Raw genomic sequence first — 17332 nt, 5'->3', positions numbered from 1 at the left:
ATAATTCACTGTTTCTTCATTTGGTGTACTTATTTTGAAATTTGTGGAACCCCATTTTTCCCCATTTTTTTCTTAACCACACTTTAATTACATGATTGTATGTGCTAGAGCTGTGACAAATTAATAATTTTTGTTATGCTTCTTTTATAAAAAGTATTTGTTTAGAGCTGGGGTTGTGGCTCAGTGGTAGAGCGCTTGCCTAGCACGTGTAAGGCCCTGGGTTCAATCCTCAGCATCACATAAAAATAAATGAATAAAATAAAAGGCATGTGTCTATCTACAACTAAGAATATTAAAAAAAACTATATTTAAAAAAACTATTTGTTTAGCCATTTATAAACAGTAGTTTTATTTTAAGGATTAACTTTCATGTGAATCTTTTACATCACATTCCTTAGAGGAAAGCAAGAACATTTTTTCTCTTTTTCTTTTCTTTTTTTCAACATTTAAGATTAATGGTTTGTATGTTATAACACAGAGAAGTTTGTAAACCCACAAAGACAAGGACTCTGTCTTGCACATCTTCATATTCCCCATGCAATCTTCACACATTGCAGAAGATTGATCCATGCTTATACAAGATGAAAAAGGAACCTAAGAGTTGTGTAGGAAAAAACAAATTATTTGCCCTGAAAGTGACGACTTAAGGGACATCTCTGAATGAGCCATACTCTTAAAATCAGTGCAGACAGACATATTCTGTCCCTTTGTCTGTCTTTCCCTAGCTTTTCCCCCAGGACACCCCCGCCCCCCAGGAGCACATGCAAAATTGTATACTGCTTCAGCTACTGTTTTGTACCTGGAAAGAAGCAAGCTCCCTGCTCCCCACTGCTGAACCTAGAAACCTTAATATTACCTCTAGTCACCATTTCTTGTTTACTCACTGATAAAACTTCCCCTCAATCGGGTGCCCATGCTTTCTTGTTTTCTGATTTTTTCCTTTTTTAAAAAACCAGTTTCTTTTTTTTCTTTTTTATGAACACAGTGCCTTTATTATTATTTTTTTTAATGTGGTGCTGAGGATGGAACCCAGCGCCTTTCACAAGGCGAGCACTCTACCACTGGGCTATAATCCCAGCCTCAAATTCAGTTTTTTTAAAAAAATTTTTAAATATATTTTTTTTAGTTGTCAATGGACCTTTATTTATTTATTTTTATGTGGTGCTGATAATGGAACCCAGTGCCTCACACAGGCTAGGTAAGTGCTCTACCACTGAGCCACAACCCCAGCCCCCCAAAATTCAATTTCTTTACAGATCATCTTACACTATCACTCAAAGTTGTTAAGTTCAACTCCACAGCTTTATTCAGGGAGGCCCTATGATGTGTCTCCTAATGTGTTAGATGGTGTTGGTTTAAAAATGGGTTGGACACAGTCCTTATGAAGGCCACAGCCTCCTGCAGTCATAAACATGTAAAAGGATGTCATTTGGTGTCTTAGGTGCTATTCCACAGATACAGAAGGGAGTGCTTTAGAGGGGTGAAGGTGAGAGGGGCTGCTTCTTCCTGGAGCTCAGCTGGGACCCTTTACAGGGCTGTAGTACTGGAAAAGAGTTGAGATGACTAGGAGATTTCAAGACAGAGAAACTGAGGAGAGAGAAAGGGGCAGAGAAAGCAGCATGGAGAGAGGCAGGCAGTGGAAAGCATCCTGTTCCTTCTTCTGTGATACCAGTGGGACTTGAGGCTTAAAGCAAAAGAGAACCAACCAATGGCTTTGAGCAGTGCACAATATAATCAAGCTTTTATTTTAGAAAATTACCTTAATAACCACATGGAGAATGAAGTGGGTTATTTGTGCTTTCTCCTAACAATGCTTCTATAACATACATAGACCAAACATTAACTTTTCTACTTCATTGCCTCAGACAGAACTTTACAAAAATCTCAATACACACACTTCCATAGGTTGAATTTCCAAATGATTTCTTCTCTGGGTAAGTAGGTTTTCACAACATTTTAACACTCTGCCTTTAAGGATCCTAGGTTCTCTACTCTGGGTAACCTCAGATGCTCTAGCACTTCGGCAATGTCACTCACTGTGTGACTCTTCCAAGGCCACCCTGGCAGTTACAAGAGGATTTTCCTATATCTCTCCTCCAAGAGTCTTGAAGTAAAACCATATTGAGCAGGCATGTCTGTTTGGATATCTTAAACATTATCAGGGGGAAAATAAAGAATTCATGTGTGAATGAATCTGAGCAAATATTTGACAGAAGTGAAACTGATTTATAGGAACAAAAGCTTGGTACTGTGTAACATGACAAAGTTCAAAGTTGCTCCTTGAGTCAAGGCCAAGGTGAGCCTTCATATGACCTTGGTGATCACCTACAGTTGGGTCCAAAAAGCAGCCCTGCTGTAGGTGCCAGGTGGAAGTTCACTTCTCAACCTAGCAAGACAGTTCCTCTGGGATATTCAGTGTAGTTTCCTTTTCTCTCTTGTTACTAACTTCCCCAGATTAAATGGTACTGATACTGCTCCCTTTTAAAAGAGTTTTTAGCCTCTATTCCAAGGACCTTCTGGACTATTTAGCTGTGTCTTAAAATCTTTTTATCTTTTTATTGTGGTTTAAAACATAACATTCACCATCCTAAGCATTTATAAAGGAACATTTCAGTAGTGTTAAGTATAGTTACCTTGCTCTTTGATGTGATCGATCTGTCTGTCTATCTAGGTACTAGGGATTTAACCCAGGGGCATTTAGCCACTGAACCACATCCCTAGCCCTTTTTTTTTTTATTGTGAGACAGTGTCTCACTAAGTTGCTTAGAGCCTCGATAAACTGCTGAGGCTGACCTTGAACTTGTGATCCTTCTGTCTCAGCCTCCTGAGCTTCTGGTATTACAGGAGTGTTCCACAGCATCCAGCTAATCTTTTTATTTTTAAACTAACATTTCGTATTACTTTCTGATCAGGTGAATGATTATTTTTATTTAATGGATCAAGTCTCGATTTTCACACCTCTTTTCTTATTTTCTTGCAACATTCTCTTTTTAATCATAAAAGGTTTTTTTTAAAATCAAGATTTTTTTCTTTTAAAAAAGAATAACTCTCTGAAAGCACTCATTGGTACTTTAATAATACAATCTTTGATACTTCCTACTGTAGTTTCTTTGTATTTCTTCCCATGTTCTCTTTTAACCTCTCTACGTACTGCCCTTTTATGAATCACAAGAGTACACTTTAGGAAGCAACAAACCATGAAACTAGATAGGACACGGAGACACTAAACTGCCATTTGGTTATTTGAGGTAGTCGAGGTGTAGGTGATAAGAGCTTCCTCAGTCACAGAGTGAAAATAACATGTCGCCCTGAGGTTTGCACATCTGTAGTCATGGAAGATAAACTAGGACAAAACAAAGCCACAGGATGAAAATATTATATTTTCAAATGTGTTGAAGGAATTAGTATTTTAATTCAAATTAATTTTTCTTGGGGCAAGGTTTTCATTGTCATAAAACAACATTTTTCTTTAATGCTACTGGGAAGAACAACAAATACATATGACTAGGTAGTATGTCTTTAAATATCATATTTCCAAAATGTATAAATAAGCATATTTAAATGTTCAAGTTAGATAATACCTGTGTATTTTAGAATATGTTTGATTATGAGAAGTAATAATTAACTACTTCTAAGATCCCAACAGAAAATTGGAACCCCAAACATTTTAGTTGTTGCTCTCTAATGTCTTAAAGAATATTAAATCTTGCTGTTTCAAATGCTATTAAAAACTATTAAGCTAACTGAAGAGAAAGTTAAAGAAATTAGTGTTTGCTACTCATACCCATATTAAGGCCTGATTTATTAAAAAGAAAAAAACAAAAACAGCCAATAAGTCATCCAGCCTGATGTGTGAAGGTCATCATTTTTAGTTATGGTGAATTCAGAAAATTCATGAAACCTTTAAAATTGTATGTAATTTGTAGTGTGTACGTGTGTGCATTCTGGAGAGGTAGTTTTCATAACTTTCATTAGATCCTAAAAAGACTTTTTGATCCAACTACAGTTACAAGCCATTGTTTCAGAGGTTACTTTGCCTGTTTGCATGCAGACCCCAGCTCACAGCTAGATTTTGTTCCAGAAATAGTTTGTTTATGGCCTGGTTATTTGGAACTTAGACCACATTTTTTTTCCATGAAAGAAATATAGAAAGTACCTTGGGTTCAAATAGTGTCTCTAAATATTATAGAACCTTCATGATGGAAATGCAAATGAGGCAGATCCAGACTGCAAGTGGTTTACAATCCAGTCTGGGGTGAAGGCAATATATAACTGATCCTCAATTGAGAGTAAATTCCTAATTTACCCATTACCTTCTCATTTAATTTTTTTGTACCTGTATCAGGATTAATTCCCTTTTGCCATTACAGCTTCGGTTTACAAGTGGGGGAGAAGGGAGCCCTTTGCTGTCTGAGTTTCAGTAAGAAAGAGGACAGAGTGTATTCTCTCAGTAGGAAGGCATGACCATGACATCTATGGAGAGGCTGGTATTAGAATTTGAACAAATATTGATCATGTGGTTTCTATCTTTCTTTTCTAGTTTTGGTATTGGGAATTGAATTCAGGGGTGCTGTACCAACGAACTACATCCCAGACCTTTTTACCTTTTTTTTTTTTTTTTTTTTTTGAGACCTTGTTTTGCTGAGGTGCTGAGGCTCTGAGGCCGGCCATGAACCTGCTTTGTCCTCCTGCTTCAACCTCTGGAGTTGCCGGGATTACATGCATGTGCCACCATGGCTGGCATATGATGTGGTTTCCATGTAAAAATGTATTCCTAATTCTTTTTTTTTTGTGTACTGGAGATTGAACCCAAGGATGGTTAACCACTAAGCCACATCTACAGTATTTTATTTAGAGGCAGGGTCTTGCTGAGTTGCTTAGGCCCTTGCTAAGTTGCTGAAGCTGGCTTTGAATTTACAATCGTCCTGCCTCAGCCTCCCGAGCTGCTGGGATTATAGGCATGTGCCACCTGCCTGGCCTGTACTCTTAGTTCTTACTTGGTACCCAGGTTCCTGGGACTCAGCACTTCAGCCCTTAGAGCTTCATTAATGGCCTCTGTGACTGGCAATGAATGGAGATTCCACAGCAGGGACACTACCTCTGAGAAGTCCTTTTCATAAGTAGCCAGAATAGCCAGAATAAGGACCTTTCTATGGTGACAACCATGTGTGTTTGAAGTGTTCATATATCAGACTTTTCTTTCTGAGGTATAGCATGAAAATTAGGTTCTTGATGAGAGCCATGATAATTCTTTCTGGCTAGGCTGCATGATTTCTAGCAGAAATTTCATGTTGTTTTGTTGACTGAAGGGAGAAGCTAAGTGATGGAAGAAAACAGGAAGCAGAATGAGGGGGGTGAGTGCTTCAAGATGTCATCCTGTGAGATTCGGCATCTCATCATGCTACTTCAAAAAAGACTGTCTTTTTCCATAATTCTTTTTTTTTAAAGAGAAAGAGAGATTTTTTTAATATTTATTTTTTAGTTTTCGGTAGACACAAATCTTTATTTTATTTTTATGTGGTGCTGAGGATTGAACCCAGCGCCCGTGCATGCCAGGCAAGCGTGCTACTGCTTGAGCCACATCCCCAGCCTTTTCCATAATTCTTAACATGTCATCCAGCTCCAGGGAGAGCTTTGGAGACTAGCCTACTAGCGTATCTTGCTGTTTGGACTCAGGGGCACTCAACCACTGAGCCACATCCCCACCCCTATTTTGTATTTTATTTAGAGACAGGGTCTTACTTAGTTACTTAGTGCCTTGCTATTTGCTGAGGCTGGCTTTGAACTCGCAATCATCCTGCTTCAGCCTCCTGAGCTGCTGGGATTATAGGCATGTGCCACCATGCCTAGCTGCATCCACTTTAATAAGGATAAATAAATAGGGGTTACTTTGAATTCAGAGAATATAACAAAGACTAAGTATATTTTGGGAATAAATTTGAATTTACAGTAAGAATTATAATTACTTTAGCCAAGTAATTTTGAAAGATATGTTTTTTATAGCATCTTTATTTATTTCTTGGAAGATATCTTTTGATTGACTCAAATGTCTCTGACTCAAGACCATATAAAATAGCATAATATTTGCATATAATGGATGCATATTCTCCCACATACTTTAAATCATGTCTAGATCACTTACACAATATAATACAGTGCAAATGCTATGTAAATAGTTGTATTTTTAAAGGAATAATGGCGAAAGTTTATACATATTCAGTATATGTGCAGTTTTTTCCAAATACTTTCCATCTGTGGTTGGTTGAATACAAAGATAGGTAACTCATAAATACAGGATTCCAACTGTAATTGATTGAGATGATGTGCAGTTAAACTCTACCCTAGCTGTGGTTCTCCATAATGGCAAACATAAGAATTACCTGGAGCATTCCGAAATTCCTGATACCTGGTTTGCACCTCAGACTAATCAAATCAGAATCTCTGGGAGTGGCACCCAGCAATCAGTACTTTTAAAACTTATGATAATTTGGATTTATATTCAAGGTGAGAATAAATTTGGGAATAAGTTTGAATTTACAGTAAGTAAAATGTTCCCTGCCCCAGTCTATTCTTACTCCTTGTGCCTTGATCTCTTTTATGGGTACAATTTGAAGATCCATGACGAGGTTCTTTTCCCCTGGGGAATTTCCTGTTGTCTTTCCTTAAACTTTTCAAGAACCTAAGTCCCATTGTGTAATTTAACTCTAGACATCCCCACCGTCTTAAAAAGTATTCCTGAATTTTCTAGTCACACATAAGGCAGGAAGGAGGGACATGCACAGCAACCTTTGACTTATGCTTCTCTTAAAACATTTTGCACTATGATTAGTTATTTGGAAACAAATAGCTCTGATGTGGCAGCATCTGAGATATGACAGCACAGTTTCATCATAAAATGAAATTAGGAGCACTTGTGTGTTTCTCTCTGGGTTTTTAGAGGTGGAGTCTTGGGGGCCTAGATCTTCAGCCCCCACTCCCTGGTACAGCACTGGGAAGATATTAACATGTGGGCTGGTAGCAGTTGAGTAGGTTAGTGCATGGTTCCCACTTGCCTGGGATTTCAGAATGAGGGCTTCTGTGATTGGGTTAAAAGTGTTCCCCAGGAGGCTGTCACTGCAAATGGGCTCATTTTTTCACCAGCTTGCTCTAGTATATGTCAGTCTTCCTCCTCATTGTACTATTTAAGGAGCATGAATCTTGAACCAGAATTTTTATTGCTCAAACTGTTTACCTTCCTTATCAGTCCCTTTCTCAACCCAGTCTTTTGCACCTGGTTGCTCCAGCCAAGTGCATATGGATTTTTTTCTCTGTTTTTTTCTTCCTCTCTTTTGTCCTTCATGTATATTGGTATGCCAAGTGGATGCTGCCTCTATTTCTCTCCATCTCAATGAATGATGCTACCACCCAACCCCAATGTGTGTCTGTTGTCTCTCCCCTGCCCTTCTATAGCAAACTCCTAATTGTTCTTCCACTTCTTTTCACACCCATTTCCCCATTGTTGCTCCTGCTTCAAATGTTTCACTAGCTTTTTGCACTTAGGATAAAAAGCAGACGCCTGTCGTGACCAGCATACCCTGGCTCTTGTCTCCTATAACATCATCTCTTGATACTCTCCATCTACTGTAGCTGTTATTTGCCTTGACAGTGGCCTGTGAACACTTATTTACTTCTTCCAAAAGCTCTTATAATTTGATGCTTGGGAAATACTCCCTGAACTTAATAGCATAATGATATCATAATAATAACACTCTCTGCCACTTATTGAATGTTTTCTGTAACCCAGACAGTGTGCTAAGTGCTCCACAGACATTATCTTATTATGAAATTAGATGCAACAAGCTTGTGAAGTTGGTATCTGTGTTCCCAATTTTTGGAGAGGAAACTGGGGCAGAGAATTGGAGTGACTTGCCTAGGTTCATACTGTTAGCATGTGGGGGAGCCTGACTGGAAGCCTGACTATCTGATTCTAAATTGCTCTTTGGTTCTGAAGTGTCAGAAGTATTTTATTACCATTAAACTTGAAATGATTTCACGATTCTTGGAGGACAGTCTTAGAGCAAGCTCTAGAAGAAATCTCTCATTGAATTTGGAAGGAAACCTTAAAATATAAGTTAATTACTTTATTGGAGACAACAAACTTCTCAATATTTTATGTCTTACTGACAATAAGAGACAGGAGGGTGTGAAAGTTGCAAATAAACTCTGTAATCAAACAGATGGCATTTAATCTCAGCATCTGCCATTCATTCATCTAGATCTCGTCATATGTGCTAGCTAGACAATGTTCTTGGCACTTGAGGTACATCGGTGCTCGATCCATTGGGATGATTTAAAACTTTGTTTCTATCAGCTGTTTTGGTCTTGGAGGTTCACTATAGCATTATTATTCTTTTATTGAATTCACTATAAATCTGAGCCATCTTGGACCCCAACCAAATGGGCTATGTTTGAGCTAGACTTGTGACACGTCCCTTAAGGACACTCTTACAGGAAGGCTCTAGTGTAGTTCGCTTTCTTCCTTCCTCCCTTTCTCCTTTTCTTCCAATTAAAATGAAACATTAAATTTAACTTTATTAGATGTAATAAACTCAGGGACTTTATATTCTAATAGGGGTAGCTCAATAAACATAATAAATGAGTAAATTACATTATACTTCAGAAGATGGAAAGTACTTTGTGGGGGTGGATAATAAGATCAGGATGGGGAGATATGGAGCACAAGAGCAATTGCAGCATTAAACAGGCGGTCAGTGAGGTGGGTCTCAATGAGAAGGTCCAGACTGGAAGGAGGTGAAGAAATTAGCTAGGTAGATATTGGAGGGAAGAGCAGAACAGGAGGAGAGAGGGCCTAGAGCCCAGGTCTAAGGAAGAGCATGCATGCCCATTTCAAAGTGGCCATTTTGGATGGAGAGGATTGAGAAAAGGTGGGACTGGATGATGTCAGGGAAGTTCCACGTATTTCATTGGTGACAATGAAGAGAACTGACATTTTTAAAAACACTTAGCAGGATCCCTGTCTAGTCACAGAGCCCTGCCTACCTCTTTGAGCAGTATCTCCTGCTGTTCCCCCCTGCAGACACTTGGCTGCATTTCTAACAGGGAGTTCCTTAAAGAATCACCAATGTCCATACTGTTTTAAACTTTTTACTTTTGCACACACCTAAAATGCCCTTCCCTTTCCCATTTTTATTGTGACACACTCTTTCAAGATGCATGGTGGAGCCTTGCTCTGGGAGGATCTCTTTGACTCCCTCTGAGGTGAGCTGATGTTCCCCTCTCTGGGCCACCATGCGTAGTTCTTATATGCACATTTGTTGTATAACTAACATTTAACGAACACTTACTATATGTCATGGACTAAGGTGTTACGTGTGAGTTATTTATTTCCTGCGCCAACCTTGTAAGGTATGTCCTGATGACATTCCTATTTTATCGCTGAGTAAATATAAACATGGAAAAGTTTAGTAAGTTGTCTAACAAGATCCAGCTACCTGTGATGATAGGAATTAAACACAAGTTTTCTGGCTCCAGAGCCCATGTGCTTTCCTAATCATTATATATACTGCACCTCTACCATATTTACTATATACTAGACAACATGTGTATCACACTGTATTACAAATGTTAGTTTGTGTGCCTGTGTCTTTCATTACCGTTTGTGAATTCTTTGAGGGAAGAGAACCATGTTGAATTCATGATTGCTCTTTGGGACTTTGCTCACATGCTCCCTTGATTCAACTGTGATGAGAGAAACATTCTCCTGTAATTTGTAAGACATGAAAAATATTATTCAAAATGTTAATGATTTTGCATCATTGATTCAGAATTGCATTTGGTTTTAGTTTTCATTTTAATTGTGCCATTGTGTTTCTCTTTCCACCCAGACCAGTATCAAAGAAGGACAGCTATTGAAGCAAACCAGTTCTTTCCAAAGATGGAAAAAGCGTTACTTCAAACTTCGAGGCCGGACACTTTATTACGCAAAGGACTCCAAGGTAATTCAAGTGAATACTAGTTTTAAGGAATTGAGATTGTGGATATATTTAAAAATTTGATTGTATAAGCTGTTTTTGTCTTGTAGCCTCATGGTAGCATGAGCCTACTTTTGTATGGTGTTGGTAAAAATGTGATCCATCTTGGACCTCATCCCTAGGAGGTCAATTTCAGTCAGCCCTGTACATATCCCTGAGAATCATCTTATAGGAAAGTTATAGTTCATCTGTCCTTGCCCTTCCATTCCTTCCTTCCAATTAAAGTAAAATATTAAATATAATGTATTAGCTATAATAAACTCAAATTGTTGGTTTCTCTAATTTTCTTTTACTTTTTACTTTTAAACCTTTTTCTGGGGGCTGGGGATGTGGCTCAAGCGGTAGCGCGCTCGCCTGGCGTGTGTGCGGCCCGGGTTCAATCCTCAGCACCACATACAAACAAAGATGTTGTGTCCGCCGAAAACTAAAAAATAAATATTTAAATTCTCTCTCTCTAAAAAAAAAAAAAAAAAACCTTTTTCTGCCCACGAAGGGAGTTGTTAACAGTTTCTTCTCATTGTTGAGAAGAGGCATAAAGGTGATAATGCAAATCGAGTGCATATATAATACTTGGCACAAAATAATTACTCTATTATAGTAGCAAGAAGAATGAAAATCATATTGAAATAAAATCAAGACAACATAAATTTTATGTAATAGTTGAGTTAAATAATAATGCATTCTTGGAAGAAAAATTTGTAATAAAATGTCCCCATTAAAACTGAAATTATAGTATTATTTAAAAAATAAACATTAAGATTTTTTGCTACTGTGCCAGTTGGATAATCCCATTTAAAAAAAAAAATACATGTTCCTGATAAAGTTATATACCAGGAGATAAAAACACACAAACCCAATACTTAGCTTATGCAGCTATAATAGAAGTAATAAAAAAATACTTATGTAGGACTAACCAAATAAAATAATCTTATTTTTAAAGTCAGGATATTCAAGGTCATCCCTGACCTGGCTCCATTCTGACTTCCTGTTTGTCTCTAGAGGCACTCTTTGACAGCCTTCAACCTTTGGGCCTATGTTTTCTATCTACAGAATGATTCTCCCCTTGCTCCCCTTGATGAAACCCTCTGTTTTCTTTATTGTCTCCCTCAAATAGGCCTTATCCCATCATTCATTCAGTTTTTTTTTTTCCCTGGAGAACCCAATTTTATTGTGTCTTTTCTCTTCCACTTTTAACAATGTCTCTTACATTATAATTGGTTTTGTCTGTTTTGTCTCCTGTGCTAGATTGTAAATGTCTGCCAGTCAGTGAGCATCTTAGAATTAGAATGATTGAATGGGAGCAGAGTATATAACCCTGTGGAAATTGGGGATGGGGAGTGGAAGCTATCAGAGAAGAGTGACCCTTAGGGCTGCATGTATGTGTAGCTCAGTGGTAGAGGGCTTTGCTGATGCATGAGGCCCTGGATTTAGTCCCCAACACCACAAAAAGGGTTAGGAGGTACTTTTTTTTCCCCAGTTAATAGAGGTGCACTGTTATGCCATCCTTCTTCATTCTGAAAAACAGAATGAGTGTGAACAGTGACTAACTCATTTTGAATCAGTTCATTCCTCTTTTCTATGGAACATTTGCCACTTAACACTGGTTAAAATGGTGTTTAAGAGTGTAAAAGAAACACATCTTCTTGCAGAGCACATTCACTGTCTTATTTGGACACACGTTATAAATGAGGAAAATAAGACTGAGAATGTTCAGTAAATCACCATGACCTCGAACCAGAATTAATTCTCAATTCTCACTTAGCAGACCTGGGAGCAATGATTTGGCCTTTGCCTGCCTGGCAGTGTTGTTACAAGCTTGTGAGTATATGTCTGTGTGTGCATGCACAGCAAACTCCATAGGTTCTCTATAAGTGGTAGCTATTGTGCTTTCAGGGAGTCCAGCGAATTTGCATTGGAAGATTGTCCTGGGGGTTCTCTAAAGTTCTTTTCAGTTTAGGATTTATGGCTCAGTTATACTTTATGGTTTCATTCATCCATCCTTAGAAGAAATTGTAAGATATCACTCATTTAATTTTTTCTTCATTTTCTGGTCCTTATTCTTGACGTAGCTTTCATAGTAAAATGTATGGGAGAGCATGGGGCTAAGTTTTACTTAATATGTTTGTCTTCTTTTTTCATTAACAGTCTCTGATATTTGACGAAGTTGACCTCTCAGATGCCAGTGTAGCTGAAGCAAGCACAAAAAATGCTAACAACAGCTTCACGGTATGGACATATTCTATTAACTCCCTATGCAAAGGGTGTAAAATGGTCTTTCCTGAGTTTATATAGATGCCCAGTTCAGTTATCAACAGTGTGTCAACTTATGTGTGTTGGGCTTTTTATTAAAACAAGAAAAATCTGATAAGTACATTGTACATTCTAATACCAAGTATCATTGTACATTCTAATACTCAGTATTATTCATGATCAATTAGCCCAATAAACTTGGGTTTAATTGTGTTTTTTTTGTTGTTTTAATTTTAATTTTAGTGCTTTAAATTAATACTTTGATTAATTCCATTGTCATTTGAATATGTAAAAACTTTGTTACTCATCAACAGTCTTAAAAATAATATTTTCTCCTTCTCTCCCGTTTTTACTCCTGTTGCTGTTGTTCAGGAAGTTGCCACAGTTCAGGCCTTCATTTCTTCTCACTTAGTTCATTCATTCAAGAGCTGTTTAAGAGGTGTCTTCTGTTCCAGTTTCTTCTTTTCCGATCACAAATGACTTCTTTTTAAAAAAAACCGAACTTGTTCCCCATTGCATGTATAGTACAACCCCAACTCAGAGGGAAAGCCTTGTAATATCCTGCCTCAGCCTCACAGAGTTCCTGACATTATTGGTCCTTATGCGTCCCACCCCTGGGGCAACTTCTGCCTGAGCTTTTCCTGTTCCCTTGACTTGAATGATTCCTCCTCCTTCTGCAGCTGTTGAAATCCTATCAGTTCTTCAGACTTATTCCAGGTATCCTATTCTTCTTTTATTTCTTTAATTCAAAAAAATATAAATTGAGTGGCTACTGTGTGCCAGGCACTAATGCTAAACACAAGAAACTCAGAGATGTATGTATATGCGTCTGTCTATAATTTCCCTTCAGATCTTCACAGTTCAGTGAAGCTCATGTGGGGTCCCATTTATAACTGCACATTCCTTAGCTCCCCTAAGATGCTTTGCTTCTGTCACACTCCCAATCCCCACCCCGAGAAGCCACTACCACTACTGACACTAGTGGGCTATGTCCATCCTCTGGGCATGCCACGGCAGGGGGGACAGCCAGATAAACAAATACAGAGAGCTCTGTAGAGGGAGAAGTGAGGGATGGAGGTGAGTGCTGGTAGAGGGAAGGGTAAGGGAGGAAGCAAACAAATTCATATTTAGTCTTATTGATTTATGGGCATGAGGGATAATTCATAGTGTAAATATTCCTCTCCCTCTCCCCCTTCCCCAGGGAGAGTTTAGTTTAAGAAGAGGAAAGCCCAGAATAGAATCCTGGGAAAATGTTAAAATGTAAGATCTGAGCAGTGGAGACTGAGAGCTTTCTTAAGTAAAGGAGAGCTGGGAAGGAGTGATGTTATAAAAACCCAAAGGGGGACCGTTTCAAGATGGAAGTTGTAGAGGGTCAAGTCAAAGAACTGAAAAGTGGTGGTTGAATTTGTGAACTCATTTGCCTTGTTGACATGAGTTGCTTTGGTGGAGGGGTAGCACCCACTTGGCTACTCTAGGAATGCAAAGTAAAAAGGCAGACAGAGCTAGCTTTTTTCTAAAGCTTGGCTGTTAAAAGGATGACAGGTACAGCTAGAAAAATGTCTAGGGTAGAAGAGAGTTGTGGTTTTGTTGTTCTTTTGCTTTGTTTTTAAAGAGGGTTTTGAAGAGAGGAAAAAACTGGTGGAACCAAGTGTCAAAGACTCAGGACAGAGAGAGACTAATTAATTGATGGAGCAAAGTCATCAAGTAAGGTGAAGGACGCAAGCCTCAGAGCACAGGTTAAGAGCTAGCACTGAACAGGGCAGGAAGGCTTTTGGAGGCCTGAGGCTCTTGTACGTCAATCCCAAATACTACCCTGTTCTCAGTGAAATTGAAGGCTAAGGGTATCTGCTGTGAGAGTTCAGGAAGGTTTGGAATGGCTTCTACAGAGCATTGAAAATGAACAGAGATTACTAAGTAGTCAATAGAGTCCTGCAAAGATTAAAGAACCCTTTTTGTAATGTTCCTAATCCCTATGCTTATTAAATATTCTTTAAATGACATTAGAGAACAACTGAATTGATCCAAGTTGGTGGTTTATAGGTCATTTTGGATAGAAAGAGAAAGGGATTGCTGGGTGTTTGGGGGAATGAATAATTCATCCATATTTCCCCCCTCTGCATTCTCAGCTTTGGAGAATAAAATGCAAGGTAGTCAGATACTACTTTGTTGTTTCCAGTTCCTATTGAATTCAGGGCTTCTCAAAAATTGTTGGAGGCCTAAGGTGGAAATGTGGCTCATTCCTCCTTCCTCCCCGGTGAAGGAATGGGAGGGTGGAGGAAAGAACCTCGAAGCCCTACCATCTAGATCAGCCACTTGTTTCCCCTGGGGAAGAAACAGTAGTTCTGTCCTCTATAGGGACTTGTGGAGGTGGGGACAAGGGTTCCCCCTAACAGGGAACCAGAGTTAATCTGAAAGAGGGTTTCAAGTTTGAAGAATGGGATAATTTTAGGTGAAGACAAGGTCTAGGGCTTGGATTAAAGGCAAGGGGAACTGAAGAAGCTGAGTTTGGGGAGGTTTTCATATTTTTTCTACATACAGCTCTTTCTTGTCCTCCAACTATGTGTGGTCTCTCCTGTTATATGTTTCTTATAGAATCTACATATTGTGCTTTATGCTTAGCTAAGCATGTATTTTTATTACAAGCTCTGCTAGACCTTATAAATATTGTTGATTTTAATTAATAAGTTGAGAGTTCTTTTTTTAGGCTTGGGAAGACTTGTTTTGTTGAAATGTTTTCAAGAAGTTTCTTCATTCAGCCAAATGTTATTTCTGAAGTTTGCCCTCCTAGAAATGTAGGGACTAATACTTTTTGCAGATTGCTTAGGGTTTTTACAGCAAATGGATCTGATAAAACATTCAAGGGTGTAAAATGGAGAAAAAGGCATGTTCTCAACTGATAATTGACTATCTTCCCTGTCTTTAAATATTTAAATATCCTGCCTTTCTAGATTATGGTGCTGTTATTTTAGCTATTGTAGGTCAGAGGTTGATGTTGAGGCGTGATAGTGTCATGTCTGAAGAATCCAGGGATGGCCAAATCCTGCTTCTTTATAGCTGTCCCTCTTCTGCTTGAAGTCCCTCAGGATGATCTACTGATGAGGATAGTAGGATGTGAAAAATCTATAAATAGTAAGTAGAAAATAGACAACTTATGTTTTGCCTGAAAATCCACTGCTGAACTCTATAAAATGGGTTCCAGGGAGCAGGGTAGCAACTGGCCTAACCCAGTAGCTGCTCAGAATTATCTACTGCTTTTGATTGGTATGAGCAAATCACTGAAGCTGGTCCCACTGCGAGTGGAAGGGACTTAGACAACAAGACAGTAGTGTCACAGGATTTGTAGGCATGATTTAAAATGTATATACAGCATGACTTATTTTCCTTTCTTCCATAGTCTCCCTCTCCCAACTTGAGTTAATAATTGTCTTGTTTTTCAGTTGTCTAAATCATCTTGGGTATTGTATTAGTTTTCTATGACTATAATAAACTACTACAAACATAGTGGCTTATAACAAAGCTCATTTATTTCAAAATTTCTGTAGGTTACACAGCATAGTCAGGTTTCTCTTCTCCAGATCTTACAATATTGAAATAATTGTATATAATAAATTCAAACATGTACACACACACACAAATACAAACCAGTTTTTAATTGTCTTCGATTGGGCTACTTTTGATCACAGTTTAATTTTGTGGTTTTGAGGATCTTCTGCAGTAGGTAACAACAAACCTGCTAACATTTAAGGCATTTGTGAAGTTAGGTGGCATTGATGGGAGTAGGGAATAGAAAGGGACAATCCCTACTCTCCTTATGGTCATTTTACGAGTATTTAGGTTTATGTTCATTAATTTACTTGTAGTTTAAGTTCTACCATGACATTTTCTATGATTGTGAGGGTCTTTATATATTATTCTTTTTTGTTACGCATTACAAATTATTTTCCTTTTAGTTGAATGATATCTATATGGTGTTTTGGAGTTTTCGTTTTCATTATAACATTTTCTCATTAACACCTCTATGCTGTATGTGAATGTTGTCTTTTATAATCACCTGAAAAGAATTGATTTCCCCTGGGTCACACTGGTGCCACCTGGGAAAGGGCTCCAGACTTCCCGATGGCCAATGTAGGGCCCTTACCTATCACGCAGCATTCCTTCCACCTTATACTATGATTTTTACCATCTGCTTTTCTTTTTTCTCTCTTTTCTTCCTCTCTCTCTCTTTTTAATTCATTGGCTTTTATTTATTTTTATTTGTTCTTTTTAGATACAATTACGGTAGAATATATTTTGACATAGTATACATATATGGAGTATAACTTATTCTATTTAGGATCCCATCGTGTCGTTGTACATGATGTGGAGATTCACTGGTGGTGTATTCATATATGAACATAGGAAAGTTATGTCCAATTCATTCCACTATCTTTCCTATTCTGTTCCCCATCTCTTCCTTTCATTACCCTTTATTTAATCCACTGAACATCTTTCCTTCCATATCCTGTGCTCTCTTTGTCTTTTTCTTGCTAATCAGGAGTGTATATGCCCATTTTTTAAATTTATTAAATTGCAGAGGATAGGAGCTCAGATTATGAAGTCAAATAACCTCGATTTGGATCTTGGCTCAGCCAGTTTTGTGGCCTTGTACATATTTAGTAGCACTTTAAATTCAAGTTTCTCACCTGTATTGAGGATAACAATAGTATCTGCTCCTTAGGGTTATGAGGATCAAATCAGTTGTGAGAACACACTAAACTACTTAGTGCGGTGATTAGCACATGCAGTTTAACTAATGCTCGTGGCTATTACTATCCTGATTGTGTCATCCTTCTATTTCCTTCACAAGTGGCACCATGTTGCCAAATTCTAAAAGTTTGGGAATTTTGAAGGAATGTGTGGATGAACTTTCTTTTTTAAAAATTCTTTTATTCTAATTTGTTATATATGACAGCGGAATGCATTACAATTCATATTACACATATAGAGCACAATTTTTGATATCTCTGGTTATATACAAAGTATCTTCACACCATTCCTGTCTTCATACATGT

At 38.0% G+C, this 17332-nt stretch overlaps 1 protein-coding gene across 5 annotated transcripts in view; it reads left to right on the top strand.

The window, feature by feature from the left end:
- Dgkh (diacylglycerol kinase eta) overlaps window positions 1-17332 on the top strand; it is a 192869-nt gene that overhangs the window by 76767 nt on the left and 98770 nt on the right. For all 5 annotated transcript variants that reach the window (XR_009227786.1, XR_009227787.1, XM_046454142.2 and 2 more), the window contains exons 3-4: window positions 9885-9995; window positions 12177-12257. Coding sequence is in view for 3 of the 5 variants with exons in the window: in XM_046454142.2 (XP_046310098.1) it covers window positions 9885-9995; window positions 12177-12257 (192 nt within the window). In the remaining 2 variants the exon portion in view is untranslated. The remainder of the gene's footprint in view (window positions 1-9884; window positions 9996-12176; window positions 12258-17332) is intronic.

The sequence above is a fragment of the Marmota monax genome, unplaced genomic scaffold (assembly GCF_021218885.2).
Source record: "Marmota monax isolate L192 unplaced genomic scaffold, Marmota_monax_Labrador192_F-V1.1 WCK01_AAM20220418_F8-fsc00011, whole genome shotgun sequence".
Taxonomy (NCBI): Eukaryota; Metazoa; Chordata; class Mammalia; order Rodentia; family Sciuridae; genus Marmota; species Marmota monax.
The sequence above is the reverse complement of the archived record's forward strand: the minus strand, read 5'-3'. Positions and strand labels throughout refer to the sequence as shown.